At 42.1% G+C, this 17,221-nt stretch overlaps 1 protein-coding gene across 1 annotated transcript in view; it reads right to left on the bottom strand.

Moving 5' to 3' along the window:
• Positions 1 to 7,411: 7,411 nt before the first annotated feature.
• The window catches only part of ARHGEF26 (Rho guanine nucleotide exchange factor (GEF) 26), a 200,452-nt gene continuing 190,642 nt past the window's right edge, over positions 7,412 to 17,221 (bottom strand). Inside the window, exons 12-15 of the mRNA XM_009884477.1 lie at positions 12,122 to 12,331; positions 9,160 to 9,227; positions 8,596 to 8,700; positions 7,412 to 7,554 (exon numbers count right to left, since the gene is read on the bottom strand). Of these exons, the coding sequence (XP_009882779.1) occupies positions 7,412 to 7,554; positions 8,596 to 8,700; positions 9,160 to 9,227; positions 12,122 to 12,331 (526 nt within the window). The remainder of the gene's footprint in view (positions 7,555 to 8,595; positions 8,701 to 9,159; positions 9,228 to 12,121; positions 12,332 to 17,221) is intronic.

Genomic DNA, 17,221 nt, shown 5'->3' with positions numbered 1-17,221 from the left:
ATCAGGTGAAACTATTTTATTTTCGTACAGAAATAAGTCTTAACTTAGCGACTAGCCTCTGCTTTCCGTCGGGTTAACAAAGAAGCATAGCAAGCTCATCATTTCTACAACGCAGCTGCAAAAAAAAAACCCCAAAACAACCCTGTAGTTCAACCTCCCTCCCCCTCTCAATCAGCTGATATCACCCCCAGGTGCTGAGGCCGGTCTTTCAGTGGAGGAGGAGGAGGAATATCTTTACCCTGGGGGTGCAGGAGGCTGTTTAAGGAAAGGGAAAACAAAAAGCTCCGGCGGCTCCGGGGGAGGGGGACGGCGGGGCCCACGAGGGACTCACCGGAGGCCGCCGGGACCTGCCAGAGGTTCGGATGGCAGGTAAAGAGCGGGAGGTGGGTGGTCCGTCTCGCTTCATGGCGGTGGTGAGCTGCTCTGAGGGCTGTGCCACACAACCTCTGAGGAGGCGGGAGCCTCACCAAGGTCAGCCCTGGAATCGAAGAGTCGGGGTGGGAATGAAATTAAATTAGTGATAATTTGTGTGGAAATGAAAAGGAAATGATGACTGTAGTGCTGTACCTCAGGCTACTGGTCTTGGAAATGCAGGGCGTCGTGTTGGGGCAAGGTGCGGGCAGGAGAGGAGGAAGCCAAGATGGCGCCCAGAGCTGAGGGGAGCAGTGCTTTGGGGGCCAGTTAAGGCAGTGGGGTGTGCAATGGCAGGGGCAGTTACCGCAGCACAGTAGGGTGGGCTGTGCCACATCACAAATCTGTAGGTTTTTGAGGAAGAATGGGCAGTAGTGCTGTTACTGGCAGGGGTGGATTAAAAGTGGTGGAAAGAAATCAAGACTGGCAGGTGGTTCCAGTTCTTGATTTTTGTGGTACTTAAAAGCAGTGATGCCTAAATACCTACCTAACAATGGAAAGGGCAAAAAGAAATGGTAGGGATAGCAGAGCCTGGGTAAGAATAGCGGTGTTGGTTGAGCAAAGACAGGGCAGTTCTCTTGACATCCCCCAGATCATGGCTGTGGTGTCAGGGCCACCACGAGAAGAAATCTGCACTCAGATGGTCACGGCTTGATATGGTCAGATCTTTACTTACAAAGTAACATGACTAATGTGTAAATAACGGCATTAGTTATACTTTTCCAACTGTGCTTAAAGTGTGTAGCTTAACATACTTCTTTAAGCAGGAAAGTATTGGACACCTCTCTCTTCTTCAGTCTGAAAATCAGCCTTTTCCCAGTATCCGGTATACTGGTTTTGGCTGGGATAGAGCTAATTTTCCTCACAGCAGTGTGTATGGTGCTGTGTTTTGGGTTTGTGATGAAAACGCTGTTGATTGATAGCACAGGGATGTTTGGTGCCGCATTGAGTTTGGTTTTGTTTCTCACACCGCCCCACCAGCGAGGGGGCACAGGGAGCTGTGCGGGGACACAGCCGGGACAGCTCACCCTGACTCACCAAAGGCATATCCCGCGCCAGCCGTGTCGCCATGTTGCTCAGGAATAAAAGCTGGGGGACAAAGGAGAAAGGGGAGAGATGGTGTTTGCCTTCTCAAGTAATCATTATGTGTGATGAAGCTCTGCTTTCCTGGAGATGGCTGAACACCTGCATGCTGATGGGAGGTAGTGAATTAATTCCTTGTTTTGCTTTGCTTGCGCCCACAGCTTTTGCTTTACTTGTTAAACCGTTAACTGTTTCGCTTTACCTGTTAAACTCAACACATGAGTTTTCTCACTTTACCCTTCCGGTTCTCTTCCCTATCACACTGCAGTGGGGGGAATGAGCGAGTGGCTGCGTGGGGTTTAGCTGGATACCAGGGTTAAACTGGAACATCAGGTTATTAAGCATTCTATGAGGTAATGCTGGTGTAAGGTTTTTAACTTTCTTTTCCATATGGCTATCCAGAGACCATGAATGTTTCCCTTCCCAGTTCATAGTGCACTTAATGAAGGCTGTTTCTGCCTGTGTGTTAACTTTCTAGCATCTTCTGGAACTCCAGGTTGTGGAATGAAATGGATTCAGTGATGGTAATTAATTCTTCCTGATCTTCGTGTTATCTCCAGTTTGCCTAAATGGTGTAGTTGTTATGATACAGCTGTTGAAAATCGTTTGCAAACTTCAGTAGAGCAAAGAGCACCACTAGCTCAGTGTAATTCCCGGGGAAACAAGACCTCGATTTTCCTCACTCTTGGCATCAATTTACTCTAGGTTTGTTTCTAACACTTGTTCTGTCCACTTGGTTTGACCAAGTGTGTTACTTCAGAAACAATACCGGGGGGGGGGGGAGTTTGAGTGACTATATTCTATATATACAGAATTTAAGATATGTGCATGTAAATATGATGCTGCGCAAAGACTGCATTTCATGATGTTGTTTAGGTTCACTAAAGTGGTCCTACTTTTGCCTTTTTATTTTCAGCAAATTAGCTTTGTATAAAGGCGAACAAATTTATTCTTTGGTGTGAAAGTTAAAAACAGTACCGCATTCCTGTGGGGGCGGTGATCCCCTGGGGCAGGTTGCCCCGAGAAGCTGTGGCTGCCCCATCCCTGGAGGTGTTCAAGGCCAGGTTGGACGGGGCTTGGAGCAACCTGGGCTGGGGGGAGGTGGCCCTGCCCAGGGCAGGGGGTGGCACTGGGGGGGGGCTTTAAGGTCCCTTCCAACCCAAACCCCTTCTATGATTATAGCATTACTTTTAAAGATCAGCAGATAAAAATGTTCTATTTATTGTGTTGCAGGGATGATACAAAGATGCAGAAAAGATACTAATTGTTCGTTAGTTGTGTCGTATGAGTATTTGGAACTGCTGAGAGAGGTTGATGTCAGGTGGGTGCTTGTTGCTTGAAGGGGTGGTTGATGGCCTCCAGCAGTCCACAGACCTGATGTGGGCACCTGGGCTCACCAGGGCCAAGCGGGTTCCTTCCCCTGGCAGTGCTGATGTTCTGTTTGGTCTTGGCTTCAGTGTGGGGAATGTGTAAACCTGAGATGTCGTTCTCATCCATGCAGGCACCTAATCGCTAGGCTTCGCGTGGTTTCTGCCCACTTTACATGGTACATATTTAATTGCATCATGTAAAGTGAAACTTTGATTCAGGGAACTGAGAGCCTTTATTTTTGGTTGACTTGCTCCAAACCTGATTGGAGAAGTCATGTATGGAAGGGGTACAAATTCCAGGCTCTGCAAAAATGAAAGTTAATTTTGCAGTAACAAAATTCCAACAGTATTCTGTCACTGTTGAGCTGTTTAATTAAAAAGGAGATACTAGTGTCATGTCCTCCTCCTTGGACAGGACAGAGAGAGAGTGTGTGTGTGTGTGCGCGTGCCTGCATGCACATGTGCACATTGGTTAGTGAAACTAATAAATGAGTTTTTTAAATTATTCCCTTTGCAATGGAAGTGCTCATCTTAGAGCAATTCAGAGTTATAAGATGACTTTTTTTTTTTTTTTTTTTTGCTAATGAAAATATTGTGGAGTTGCTAGAAGGGGAAAAAAACCTACACAAACCTACAGCAGAAAAAAAACCCTTAGCTTTTGAAAACTTCCTTATACAAATTTTTAGATAAATTGCTGGTCCTGTAGTCTTAAATTTCTAAAACCTTATTGTCCAATGAGGAAATTTAGACTAGAGTGAAAGTCAAAGATTTTTAAGAGGTTATAGCAGTTATCAGTGTTGTACCTGTTTGCTAGATGCTTTTTGCAGGCACATGCCTGTGCTACACTAAACAGAACACAGTGCAGAGTCTTACTTCTGTGTGTGGGGCAATAATGTAGTGCAGACTGGAGCTGTGTAGATTAGAAATGCTGATGGCATCAGCTGCTTCCCTGGAAAACTCACTGCTCTTCAGGAATTGCTGCTTCAGCAGCTCACCAAAAGGCAGCTTTTTTTTTTTTTTTTTTTTAATTATTATTTTGATCCTTTGTTCAGGCATTGTGCAGGTGGGGGCAAACAAATGGGTGGAATGAATTTGTAGCTGCCACACCTGCACCAGTGAGGTGGTAACAGCTCCTAAGCTAAGAGTGAGGTTGTCACCACTCCTGAGAAGGTTCCCAGACCCCTGTTGTGGTCAGCAGGAGAGGACAGCTCTCAGGCTCCCCCTGCCCCAACGGGTAAGCACTAGTACAAGCAAGCATCTTTCTTCCTTTGTATACACCCCCCCAGATAAGTTATGTGTTATAAATAATTGCAATACAGAGTCTTCCAGAACTTATTGTAACTGTTTAATAAAAAGTAATGCAGCCATCTTTAGCACAGGCCCTGGATCCAACATTTCCACTTCCCCGGTGCTCTACAGCAGGGCCTTGTTTCATCCCTCTCTCTTGATTAACTTGGCATTCTTTTCTGTGCAGTCACTTCTGTAAGTCAGGCGTGCGAAGTGTATTGGATCCCAGGGCCAGATTCTTACAGGCTCATAGAGGGCACCAAAGCTGATGAGGGGGCTGGAAGGCATGTGCTCGGAGGAGCAGCTGCAGACCCTGGGTTTGTCTGGTTTGGAAAGAAGGCAGCTGAGGGGCAGCCTTGTTCCTCTCTGCAGCTTCCCAAGGAAGGGATGTGGAGAGGGAGGTGCCGAGTGCTTCTCCCTGGGATCCAGTGATAGGATTCGTGGGAACTGCACAGAGCCGCACCAGGGGAGGTCTAGACTGGCCAGTAGGAAGCATTTCTGTACTGAGAGGGTGGTCAAGCCCTGGAACGGGCTTCCTGGGGAGGTGGTCGATGCCCCAAGCCTGCCCGTGTTTAAGAGGCGCTTGGAGAAGGCCCTTAATAATATGATTTAACACTGGGTTAGCCCTGAAGTGGTTGGACTAGATGATTGTTGTAGGTCTCTTCCAACTCCACAACAGAAAGCAAAGCTAACTGACGAACCTCCTATTCTTGACTGTTTTCCTACCTCCCTCTCCTAATACAGTCTCAGAGACACGAGAGGCTCTCGGAGGTCTGGGTTTTATACCATTGCTCCAACTTCATGGGCATGCATGTAAATTGGATCTGTGACAGATGAAGTAGGACACATGATGTGGCTTTTTAACATTTCAGTTCTGTAAAGATGAACAGCACCAGGTTACAGAACAGATTTAATTTCTTTGACAAGAATGACATTAACAACTTGCAGTTTAACAGTATTTCTTAAAGAAAAATTGAAGCTTTTTTTAGTAAGGATTTAAAAGTATTTTATTGATTGTTGTCCTGTAAAATCACAGAATTCTTTAATTCCTCAAGAAGTGTGTCCAACAATAGGAAAAATTAAAAAGTCTTTAAAAAACATTACAGCATTTTTGGAAAAACTAGGTATGAAAAATATATACAATGTATTAAAAAATCTGAATAAACTTAATGTCTGGATTTATACATTCAGTTGTGTTAAACATCTGCCTGTGTGCAATAAAACTTGTTAAAACATTAGCAGTATTTTTACTATGTTAAATAAGTCTGTTCAATTTACAGTTTCTCTCATTAATGTTTTATCAGTCCACTTAAATTAATTTACAAGGCTGTATAACCACTGTCAGACTTTCAAGGTAAGTAAGTATTACTTATTGCCTTCCTAATATATTTTAAATTGTTACAAAGATACATCTTTATAAACATCCACTTAATTCACAAACTGAATCAACATATTACAGTATATAAAACAACATCACCCCCTTTAAAAAAGACAGGGAATGCAACAAGCAGAAAACCTTTGTACTACAAGTTTTTCCCTCCTTTTTATTTAACATATATTCTACTCTGCTGAGTTAGCAGCTGGTCCTTAAAAAGGTGAAGATTTTTATAATACAAACTGTCACACCTATATACAGAAAAGATGCACTGAAATTTACTTCATTTTTGAGTGCATTTTGTTCACACAACATTAAGTGGTTGATTTTTTCTGTGAAATGCCAAAGCTAAACTGCAGATGCAAAAATGTAGCAGGTGTTGTGTGTAGTGCAATTGTGAGAAGTCTTCTCTGAAGCAGAGAAGCGTGTGTGAAGCAGCACCAATGTGAGCTCCTCTGAAAGCAACGGCTAAGTCCTCTTTTATCCCTTACTCTCCCTCCCTCCTTACCTCTTGCCTGAAGCATCCCATGCCATCACGTCACCCTGCAGTAGGGGAAGGGAAAGATAACAAATACCTCTTTAGTCAAGGTGCTGAGCTATCTACTTCCATGTCTTTCCTCAGTAGTGGTCTTACAATTTCTTTATACAACAGAGATGAGAAGACCTGGCACCTTAACAAAACTCTACAGATCTTATGCCTCGCTCTTCTTTTGCCTGTGGGTTCAACATGATGCTAACAAATGCTAAGGATGCCGGTAAACTGAAGTTCAGTTGAACTTTTTGCCTCCACAGAAGGAAAAAATCAATCTCCTAAAGTACAGAAGATCAGAAAGACTAAAACCAAAAAAACCCAAACCCCCCCCCCCCCCCCCTCCCAAACCCAGAACAAAGTATTTCCTGTTTTCTGTAGTCCCCACCACAACCCTTGCTCTGAAGCAGTAACTTAATATGAAGACCTCGTTAAATACATGGGGAAAACAGAAACGAAATGGACCCATTTCCAGCCATTATACTCCTTTAAAATACTTGTGCTAAAATGGATCTGAGAACCAGATAATTAACATTATACACTTTGCAGAATTTGGTACCTCTTTGTTGCTTTCAGAAATCCTTTCACCAGTGCAGCAATAGAAGGAGAAAAAGTCTGAGCTGCCTGAAGGAGTAACACACCGTACTATGGACCATCACCACTGGAGGCATTTCTCTGGATTCTTCCCTGGAGCTTGCATCAGCTTTGCTAACATCAATTAGAGGTCCAATCACTTCTTACAAAGCCCAGAACTTCCCTGGATTTGTGCTGGAGAGGTAGTCCTGTATGAATTATAGGGTTGGTTATTCTAGTTCAGGTTACACATGGATTTTGATACAGCTGGGAAGCATCCCATGAACAGAGTCTCTGGCACTGTGTATGTAACACAGCAGTTTCTGAGCAGGAAACTCTCAGTATTGCTCTTCACCTCCAGCTCAATAGATTGGGTGAGTGTCTGGTGTTCAGTTTCCTACACAGACTGCTCCACAGAGTTCTGCTTCTAAAAGAATGTCAAGATGCTCAAAAACAGATAGATAAAGAACATGTGACGAGGCAAGGACGGAGGAACTAAAGTTGAAATTGAAATTTGAGTCAAGGAGGTGCATGGCTGATCTCCAGTGCCCAAGAAACTACTTCTAGTTGAAACCTGCTACTGGTTGAGCCAGATTTCAGTTCAGAGCTCTCAAAACACAAAGCAAAAAGGGATGAGTGTCTGAAACATCAGTGCTCCGTTACTAAATCTTTCGCATTGGTGACCCACGCCTTCCACAGGAGAGCTGTAGGGCATGCCACCGTGTCCCCGCTGACAGCAGTTAGTGCAAATCCTGTACAATAGCATGACGAAGCAAAAACAGTCTACACATTGGTTTCAAGTCCAAGTAAGCGTCCCATCCGCTCCATGTTCTTGTCAATTGTGGCACGACACGTGATTTCTTTAGCACACTCCATGGGAAACCAACCTCTTTCGCCATCCCGCAATCGTTCGCCTTCATACCAACCTGCAAGGGTGAACAGACAAGGAGTAACAAACCTTTCCAAGTAATGTTAAAGATACTTTGTCAGAACTGAGTGTGTTGCACTTAAAAAGACACAGCTGACACAATCATCACATACATCTTGTAGTTAATAAACTTTGCAGAATTTGGTACCTCTTTGTTGCTTTCAGAAATCCTTTCACCAGTGCAGCAATAGAAGGAGAAAAAGTCTGAGCTGCCTGAAGGAGTAACTTAAATAAATAAACTACAAGATTAAGATAGGTTTGGCAGGTTTTTTTTTTATATAGGCAGACTAGGAATAAAATAGTATGTAAAAATAAATATATGAAACAAGTACAATACATACTTTTACAATACTTTCTATATTGTAATTCAAATATATTGTTTGAGATTATATAAAGAATGTAACCGCAATCTAAAGAAAGCAAAGCAGCACAACTGATGGGATGTTTGGTTTCATACGTAATACTGACTAACATCATTAAGTCAGGATTTAGTACTTGAAGCGTGGCCAGCTTCAAGCATCGCTGAGTCGGCACATCATGAGATAGCGGTAGAATCACTGGCACATCCAGGCAATAATTGTTTTGATCTCAGGGTACTTGATGCTATGGAGAACAGGCAAAACCGCTGCGCTAGATGCGGACATTTAATGGGCAGTGAAGCACACTATGACATGACTAATAATGTGGATGTTTCTCTTACTCAGACAAACCTGGTGCTCACTCACTAACATCTCTGAGCTCCATGTTTTTAGGTAGAATTCCGTTTCTTATTTGTGGACATTTCACGTCTCAAAACCAACCAGCACATGCTTTCTGCAGCTATTTATCCATATAAATTATGATAGGTAATGGGTTACTTTGAACATCTGTTCCCTAAACAGAGGTTGTCCTTTAGAAACCCGAACCCAAATGCTCGAGTTTTTCTTGGAAGCTAAACCTTTATTCATTGTATGGCCAATGCTATTAGGAAACAAATTCTTCTAGCTGGATCCACCTGCAGCGGTGACAGATGGTTACTAACAGCAAAATTCTCACTCACCATCATTTACTTTTTGATAAACTAAAACAACATCAGCAACTTGAAGAGACAGTTCGTCCGACTGCTTTGCTGTGTAAGTTCTGGTGATCTCTACCTGAGTCAAAGCTGTGGAAAAAATAAGCCAGGCTGATTTAAATGATTGACATAACGGAGTATCTTATACTAAAATATATATACAATTTATTTTAAAAATTTCCATCTTATACTGCCCCCCAAAAAACCCAAAGGAGGTAGTAAATTATGCACATGGCTTCCTACCCGAGCAATTACACACAAACTTGGGATAAACATTTAAGGGAAGGGGCTTTGCATTTTTGCTACGAGATTAAAACAACTGACCAAACCAGTGATAATGAGCGCAAATGGAAATTACTGTGTTGAACACAACGCCTCAAAGCAGCCCCTGTGCACAGGAAGGGAGGGCAGCTCCACAGAGCCCAGGAAAAAAACCAGACCGCGTTTCTAAGGTACTTATAGTCTCCGCTGGCTCATGTCCCCACTAAGGGGCAGCGCGTTTCCATTCTCCTGTCAAAGCTCTGAGAAATCATGTCAGTTGTAACTTACTCGTCCTGTCCGTGTTCTGCCCGTCTCTGTCCTGTCCAAGCGCTGTAATCCAGCGAGCTCTGTCACTCCTGCAAACAGCAAAGACAAAACTCGGTTTCCCAACTCATGGTCTTCATAATAGCCGAGACTACTCCCCTTTTCAAAATTCTGTGTTTAAAGCTTTCCTCTTACTGGGTAAAGAAAACAAAACAAAACCTCCTTTCTTCTCTCAAAATATCGCCAGACGGTGTGATACTACTTCTAGCAATATATTATTCAAACACATTTAACTCTTTTAAGCATGTTGGATTAGAAAAAAAAGCCTATATACATGGGTCCTACTGGCATGATGCCGTGCATACCTTTAGTTTAATTACTGTGAAGCAATGCAGGTAGACTATTCCGCTAGTGGCTGTAACTAATACATATTAGTAATCTAATAAAAAAAGTAATCCATCTAATGTACAAAGGGTCTGATAAATGCAATACAGCATTTTTAACATACAATACCAACAGGTTTCCTGTAAGAACTGTATCTGCAACATGCACTTAGAATGTTACAAGAATGAAAAAAACAGATGACACTGGTAATTTTTTTATATCCCAACACACATTCTTCCTCAAAGCTGAAACTACTGCACATGTCCTACTAATATTTGATATCTGTTGCTCAAAGGGCCAAAACTACAACACATGCTACTTTACACATTTCAGCTATTAAAAGTGGTGCTAAACTTGTGTTTCAACTAAAATAAGAAAGTCTGTATACAATTTTGCATGAGCTTAACTTTCTGGGCTCCCCCCCTTTTTTTTTTAGAAACAGGTGTTATTTATACTCATATTTTCCGTTCCCTGTAACCATTCTTAACAGGAAAACTACATTTCCTTTCAACTTTCCTTACAACTCTGAGAACAATGGGATAATGCCAGACTGTCTCCCAGTTTAAGTGTATATTTCTTCATAATCTGCGTATACCGTGTATTTTGTGCCTTGTTCACAGAGCAATATAAAGTTCCTGACCTAACGCTGCTACTTTTGTACTTGGAAACCCCACAGCGCATGGAAGTGACAAAACACGATCAAACCGCACTAGAAATGTTTGCGTCAGTGAAAACATTTAAGTTTTACATGTGCGAAATTGTACGCAATAAGGACTCTACACCATCCAGCTTGGCCTTCCCACTGTAGATCCCCTTCCCGTCCTTCTCAAAGTTAAGAGAAAGTTTAGTTTTTCTGTACCCTGGGTATACATGATAATACGCTACAAAAATAGGTAATTTCCAAGTCAAGTCATTCTTTTCAGAATGTGTTCCTCTGAAGGACAATCTGCTAGACTGCTATTTATATTACGAACAGTATACAGCAAATCAATAATAAATCTGCAGAACAAAATGTCTTTTCTTAAAAAGGCCAGACAACTAAAAATGTACTGCATTTTTTCCCAATAAAAATGCATTTCCAAACAAGTCTGAATCATCTGCTTACTTTATAATGAGATCTTTACTAGAAATCATTAATGATCTATAGTTTCTTTCAGGGTTATTCTAAACTTTGAAAGCAAACCTAAAACTGTAAAGTTTCCAGGCTGGGATATGTCTGGAGCACTCTGTTTCACATCTTCTATCCTGCCTCCAGCTTCCACTAAAACAGATAAAATCTTTCACTTTTGTGAAGGGTTGTGTGGAAGTTAATGGCACCACAGAGCAATGATGGCCTCTCGAATATTTGCACCCAAAAGAACAAGACGCTTCTTGTTGCGCATTTCTAAAGCGGAACACTCTTAAAACTGCACAGGAGAACAAGGACCACCTCTATCCCAGCACAGCTCCACAGCTTCCCCAAGGCAATGCCGAACTCCTCCTCCCATTTAATCCAGTACTGTTTCCACTTCTGCACCATCCAACCGTTATAATAAATAATTCACAAATCGCTGCTCCAGGACAAGAGCGCTCTCCATTCACAGGTGACGTTTGCCTGCTACCCCCACTGCGCCTGTCTCCTCCTGCCAGTGCTGTGCTCCACACCTGGACGGAGGACTTGGCTGCTTAAGTCACATTTGTAGTTCAAATTAAACAGTAAGAAACTCCCATATTGCAGTATGTAATCATTAGATTGTGTAGTTTACTTAAAACTTGCATTATGTGGCAGAACTTTGTTTTCTTTCTTTTTTAAGTTGAAAATAACTTAAATTTAATGGAAATTCCTTCCATAACCCCCAAACCCCAAGAAATCCAAACTGCTTAAATCTCCGTCCCGCAGCCCTTGTTTGCCTCACCAGTAACAACTAGAAGGGACTCAGTAATCCCTGACGAGGGAGCTGGCAATCTCCATGGCACAGTTAAATCTTGGCCTGAAGACCCAAAACAGTAGCACATAACAATGGATACTTCAGTTCACAGAACTTCAGCGTATGCATTCGATTTTCCATTTTTCCTACACCGTGACCTCAAGGAAAGAGACTGATGCTAACAGGACGCGCACTTAGAACCACTGATTCCTCTCGTGACAAGATGACGTTGGAGCAACTGAACTAGGTTTGCAGGAGGCTGTGTTTTATTCCAGTAATACTTATTCCAGTCTGTCTGGGGGGATAGTACATAAGCTGCGCGTTCTCCTGCTCTGCCACTCTTTACAGTCAGAGAGGCCTGTCGAGGTTACCTCGCCTCACTCAAAGTACGCACTCACAATGCGCGGAGTGCGAATCCCGGCCGCCGGCAGGGTGGCAGCGAGTGCCGCGGCGTTCCTGAGCAGGGCACCAGCACGGTGCACCACGAACAGAGGAACGTCTCTGCAGCAGCGCTCCTCTGGGCACGGCTGATCGGGCGCCACAAAGACTGCCTGCGTGGCAACTGCTTTCATTGCGTTTTGATTTAAACTTGCCAGACGGAAGCTGGGCGTTTCGTACTAGCTTGGCCGGGGCTGGGAGGCAGTCTGTTGAGATCATCAGGTGAGAAGTTACAGAAACAGTAACCGTTTACTTACTGAGTCTCTGTTCCCAGGAGCATCTCCACCTTCTCTCCTGCGTGGTTACTGAGGACCGCTAGTCGGAAGAGGTGAGTCGCAGAACTCTGCCGCGAGTAGAGCATCGTTGAAGCATTCTTTACAGGAGAAGAAGTCAGGTCCTCGCTGTCACATTGTTGTACCACCAGCTGGTCCCTTAAAGAGTAATCTGTGACGTTGTAACTCTCTTCACTGCAGAACAGAGGAGGGAAGAAAAAAAAAACCCCACAAGTTGAATGTTTAGTTTTCCATTAAGTATGACTGAGTTTGCTTCTAGACATAGAATCCACTTTTAACTATGTAGTACGGTACAATTCTTCTGACACCTCAGATCTTCACTTTTCTGTTTATTTGCTTTTGAAACTACCGATTTTCCAAGATATAAAATAGATCAGCTTTTAAACACTGTGGAATTCCATTTAGTGGCACAGTTCTTTGGCGTTCTTGAGATGGTGTAAGCTCAACTTACTCAATTTGAAAACAGGAACAGCAATTGTACAGAATTGTGCTTCTTTTTCTTCTGTAGCTTCGATGAACAGCAGACTTTACTTTTAGAATCTTACGGGAATATAAGTAAAACTTCCCTTTTCCTGTGCCTGTAACACTATGGATACGCACACTGCTTCCAGACAAACACTACTGATCTTCATTTTAAATACAGGATAATCATCTGTACTCCTTGCCCACCTGCATGTAAAGGGCTAGTCTAAAAACTATTTTACAGTTTTCTGAAACACAACTTTAGTCAATTGTGAATATTAAAAACAGCCTGTAGCACACTATTGGTCTTGCAAAATGCACTGCCCAATTTACCTTTTAGAAAGTACTTTGTAAATAAATACACTAACTCCAAGTGACGTGAATAAAGATTGCTATGTGTGCTTAATAACTTCCAAAAGTGACTAGAAAGAATTCTAAGATATTAAGCAAGTTAGAAACTTTGCTTTCCTTACAGTTGAAAAGTAGGTAGAGAGGTGGACAAAACTTACCTTTGCTGACACAATACCACGTTTGACACAGAAAACAGAAGACCTCAGAACTACTTCTTATGTCAAAGTCATTGAATGCTAAATTATGCCAAAATGACGTTATGGTAGTTTTCCCAGATAGGTGAAAACATGCAAACATTAGACATCACAAATCAGAATATAAAAGCATTACTAATTTTAACAACAGAAGGACTTTAATGAAAATATGCATTCTTGCCTGAAGAGCAGACTTTTATTTCTAAATGTGAGAACCACTTCAGCCACTCAAGATCTTCCGGAGGGCTGAGGGCAGGGCAAAGCCGCATGTCTGGACAAGGCACCCTGTCACGTACGGCCGTGATGGACGGTAGCGGGGAACAGTTACTTCAACCCCCCTATTCTTCAATCCACTCCCATGTATTTACAACGTGGACTTCAACTTCAGAACATCCAGACATCTCGAGCAGCATTCCTTCGCACTTTTACATAAGGTCAACCAGTAATCCTGTCGATTGCTTTTACTGCTAACTCATATCAAGGCAACACTGGAAATGTATTTTTTTCCCAGAGGAAAATAATGGCATTTTCAAATTTTTAAAGTCGTGAAACATAGCAAAAGAAACAGTTAAAAGAATCTACATCACTTATTCAAGAAATATGAGTTGATCACAAGAAAAGAGAAGGCGGATAAAATGGCCTTTTTGTTTCCACTGAAGCTTGAGAGCGTATTTCCTAGAATTGTCTTACACACATCTGCAAGTTTACCAGGACATATCACCAACCCAGGATGCTGATAAACTAAATTGCCTCATAATTTTATGTACGCTTGTAAACTTTTTTCAGATTTGTTGTCCTACACTGGTGCAATAAGAAAAAATAGAAACAACCCTGCATACATCGGCATAAAGCCAGTTCCCCCTCCCAGCTCACACGCTGCTCTGTTCGACAAATTTTGCAGTCAATCAAATACATCAAATTGTAAGGTGCAGCTATACATAGTCCATCTTAAAGTAAAATCTGATAGTCCTCAGTCTCGAGTGACGAAAAGCTGCACTAGAGCCTCGTATTACTATGGTTCATTAAAATAATTTAAATTGAAAAAATACTTGAGAAGATTAATTTTGCTGCCAGATACAGAGAAACCTAAGCACTGAACTGATACAAATCAAATCCCCAACACCTGGAACTGAAGCACTCGGAAATGCTGATGGTGACATACCCCTTTCTGGCAGGTGCAAATGAAGCATGTTCTTCCTTGATGGTTGTGCAGCTTTTGTAAGAAAACGGACAGCTGATGACAATGTCTGTTGGGATATATTCTACCCATTTGGTGAACTGTCAGAAAAATATTTGCAAATACCTCAGTAGTTAATATAATGGTCTCTATAATTCTTACTTTTAATCCCTTAGAAAAAGAATAACTAAAACACAACTGAGAACATTATGACTCAAAACGTAAGTGATTGCTGATTTCTGTCTCACAAAGCATTAGAAGAATTTTTCTATTCAAGTGATGACAGGTTTACAGGTCATACTGTATTTATGGATTTTTGTGGATTAATACTTTCTGCCAGTGTGTCTAGTGTAAAAACAGAAATTTTACTTCAACTATGTGGAATATATTTTTACTTTTGTTCTGTGAATTAAATACTTGAAATGTTGTGGTTTTTCCAGTACACCTTTGTACATTCTCAAGTGATCAATGTAGTTCCATTAGTATCACATTCCAATCCTTCTCACAAGTATTTTTTCTTCTCATCTCTTCTGGGGAGGTTGGGGGCTTTACAAAGGAAGCAGAAGCAGTGACAGACAAGCTTAGTTAGATTTATCATACAGAAGGACTGAAATCACTGTAGCTCCTAAGATGATGAACACTTTCCTTCCCTGTTTCGTTTTCTCCAGGTCTGAAAACGGTGCCAACAATTCCCCACAATCCGCTGGTGTTTTTCCACTCTGAGGGCTGGAATCACAACTCCCCAGTCAGGTACCATTGACAAAGGGACAAACGTCCAAAAACACCGTTGCAAGAACTTAAAATAGCTTTAAAAACTCTCCCCCCAGTTTTGGTTAACCTAGCTTTTGATCAGACTGTTGCTTCCATGTTCCTTAGAGTAAAAAAAGTAAGTCACATCGGAAATGAGATGGACACAGCAAACTCAGAGTGCTGTAAAAATGAACGCAGGTTACATATGCTATTACACATGACTTCGTGGGTCCCAAAGTAGAAAGAATACAGATTACAAATAGGTTTTGGTCTAATTAAAGGAATTTAATATGAGCACACTGAGAACATGGGAGAATCTTCAATATTTCAGCATGTGGAAAGCTAAGTTTTAATTTCTGCATATACAACCCCAGGATGCTAAAAGGTCTCTTAATTCAAATGTATTCTGTATGTCCTTATCTTTTGGGAAAGGTGCACACACAGCTCTTCCCTGAAACAACAGATTTAAATTTACTGGGATTGTGCTACTGTAGAAAAGCATAAGTGTTTTAAAAGAGGGGCTATGAGAGGGGAGGGAGTAGAGACTGTGGATTTAGGTTTCACGTTCCCCTAATTCCAGCTCTAGACTCTAATTCCTTTATCTACAAAGAGATGCTACTTATCACTTGAGGACAATTGTTTCAAGTGCCATCCATAGCAGCTGAGGCTTCCTACTGAAGAAGAAAAAAACATTTTATATCTAATAGTTATCAGTCTCTCTCTTCCTCTTTTTTCTTAAAATATATGCTCCAAAACAGAGAAAGGCTGGGGGGGTGGGTGGGGTTTTTTTGGGGGTGGGGGGTGTTTTTTGTTTTGTTGTTTTTTGTTTATCGGTGTGGTTGGGTTTGGTTTGTTTTTTTTTTAAAGACTTCAGCTCAGTATTTTAGTGTGGGCAATCCCTGCATAGCCAGGGACAGAACTAGCAAAAACAGCTCAGCATGCTGCTGTAGTTACTTGGGAATCTTGCATCTGGAAAAGAAATGTAGTCTATACATTTGCATAATGAATAATAAATGCATTCTTTACTAATTAATCAGTAAAGATAAACCTCTACAAATCCTTCCTATTTCTTACCTCTATTCAGCAAAAGTCCGATTTGAAACTGCTGGGCAGCCCTCATCTTTTTACCTCCACAAACTCCCCTCCTTCCAAACGGGTAACAAAATATGCAGATAAAGCTGACAGAGCTGGCGTGAGCAGCTGTACATAAAGGGAAAGCTAATCCGCTCCGCCAGGCAGCGAAGTAACAGGAACAACATTTAGCACATTCTCTAAAATTACTGTAATCAGGTAATACCAACATGCCTACGTTCATTTTCAGTTTAAGACTGAACTTTTTTGCTAAACTTTTATTTAGAAAAGAACATGAAAAAACAGGAGTATTTTACATCCCTTCGCAGAGAATGCATGCAAATTTTAGAGGCGCTTGTATGAAGACCAGATAGCTCTCGATGCAGTACCATCTGTTCTAGACCCCCTATACCTTATCAGAAAGCACCTGGGCAGTCTCCCGATTTCCTTTACTCTTTCCAGCTGCATTACTCTAAAATCCTTTGTGTTCCATGCAAGTTACTTTGCATTTGTGCTTGCCTTTAGTTACAAAGTCACCCCTGGCACCTTGAGTAAAACTATGGGTTTTCAAGCAGCTGCGCACAGGTAACATTCCCAAGCAGCAGTGAAGCCCCAGGTGATGTCCAGTGTATGAAGTCCAGCTGCATTCCGCTGTCAGTGTATCTCAGGAGCTGAGAAGCCACAGAGCTGTTAAGACAGACAGGATTCTAGCAATATCCTTAGGGGATTGTGGAAAATAGAATATTCAATAAATGTACTCTCATTCAAAATATAATCCCCTCTGGAGTTCACCTGAAATCTTATAACAGCACTCGGGATGTAACTGGTGGATTTTCTGAATAGCTGGATAAGGCAGCTGTTTAGTTGTTGTCCTGGTTCTAGCAGGGATGGGGTTAGTTTCCCCAAGGATGCGGCAGGGACACAGGTATTCCATACCACGAGCCATGCCTGCGCCATAGGGGGAGCTGGCGGGGAGTCGGGGCTCAGGGCAGGCTGGGGCTGCCTGAGTCCAGTGGGGGAGCAGCGGTACCGTAATCGCGTTAATATATTCCTTTATCA

The sequence above is a fragment of the Charadrius vociferus genome, unplaced genomic scaffold (genome assembly GCF_000708025.1).
Source record: "Charadrius vociferus isolate BGI_N301 unplaced genomic scaffold, ASM70802v2 scaffold104, whole genome shotgun sequence".
NCBI lineage: Eukaryota > Metazoa > Chordata > Aves > Charadriiformes > Charadriidae > Charadrius > Charadrius vociferus.
Note: the sequence above shows the minus strand (reverse complement) of the source record. Positions and strands in the feature narration are given on the sequence as shown.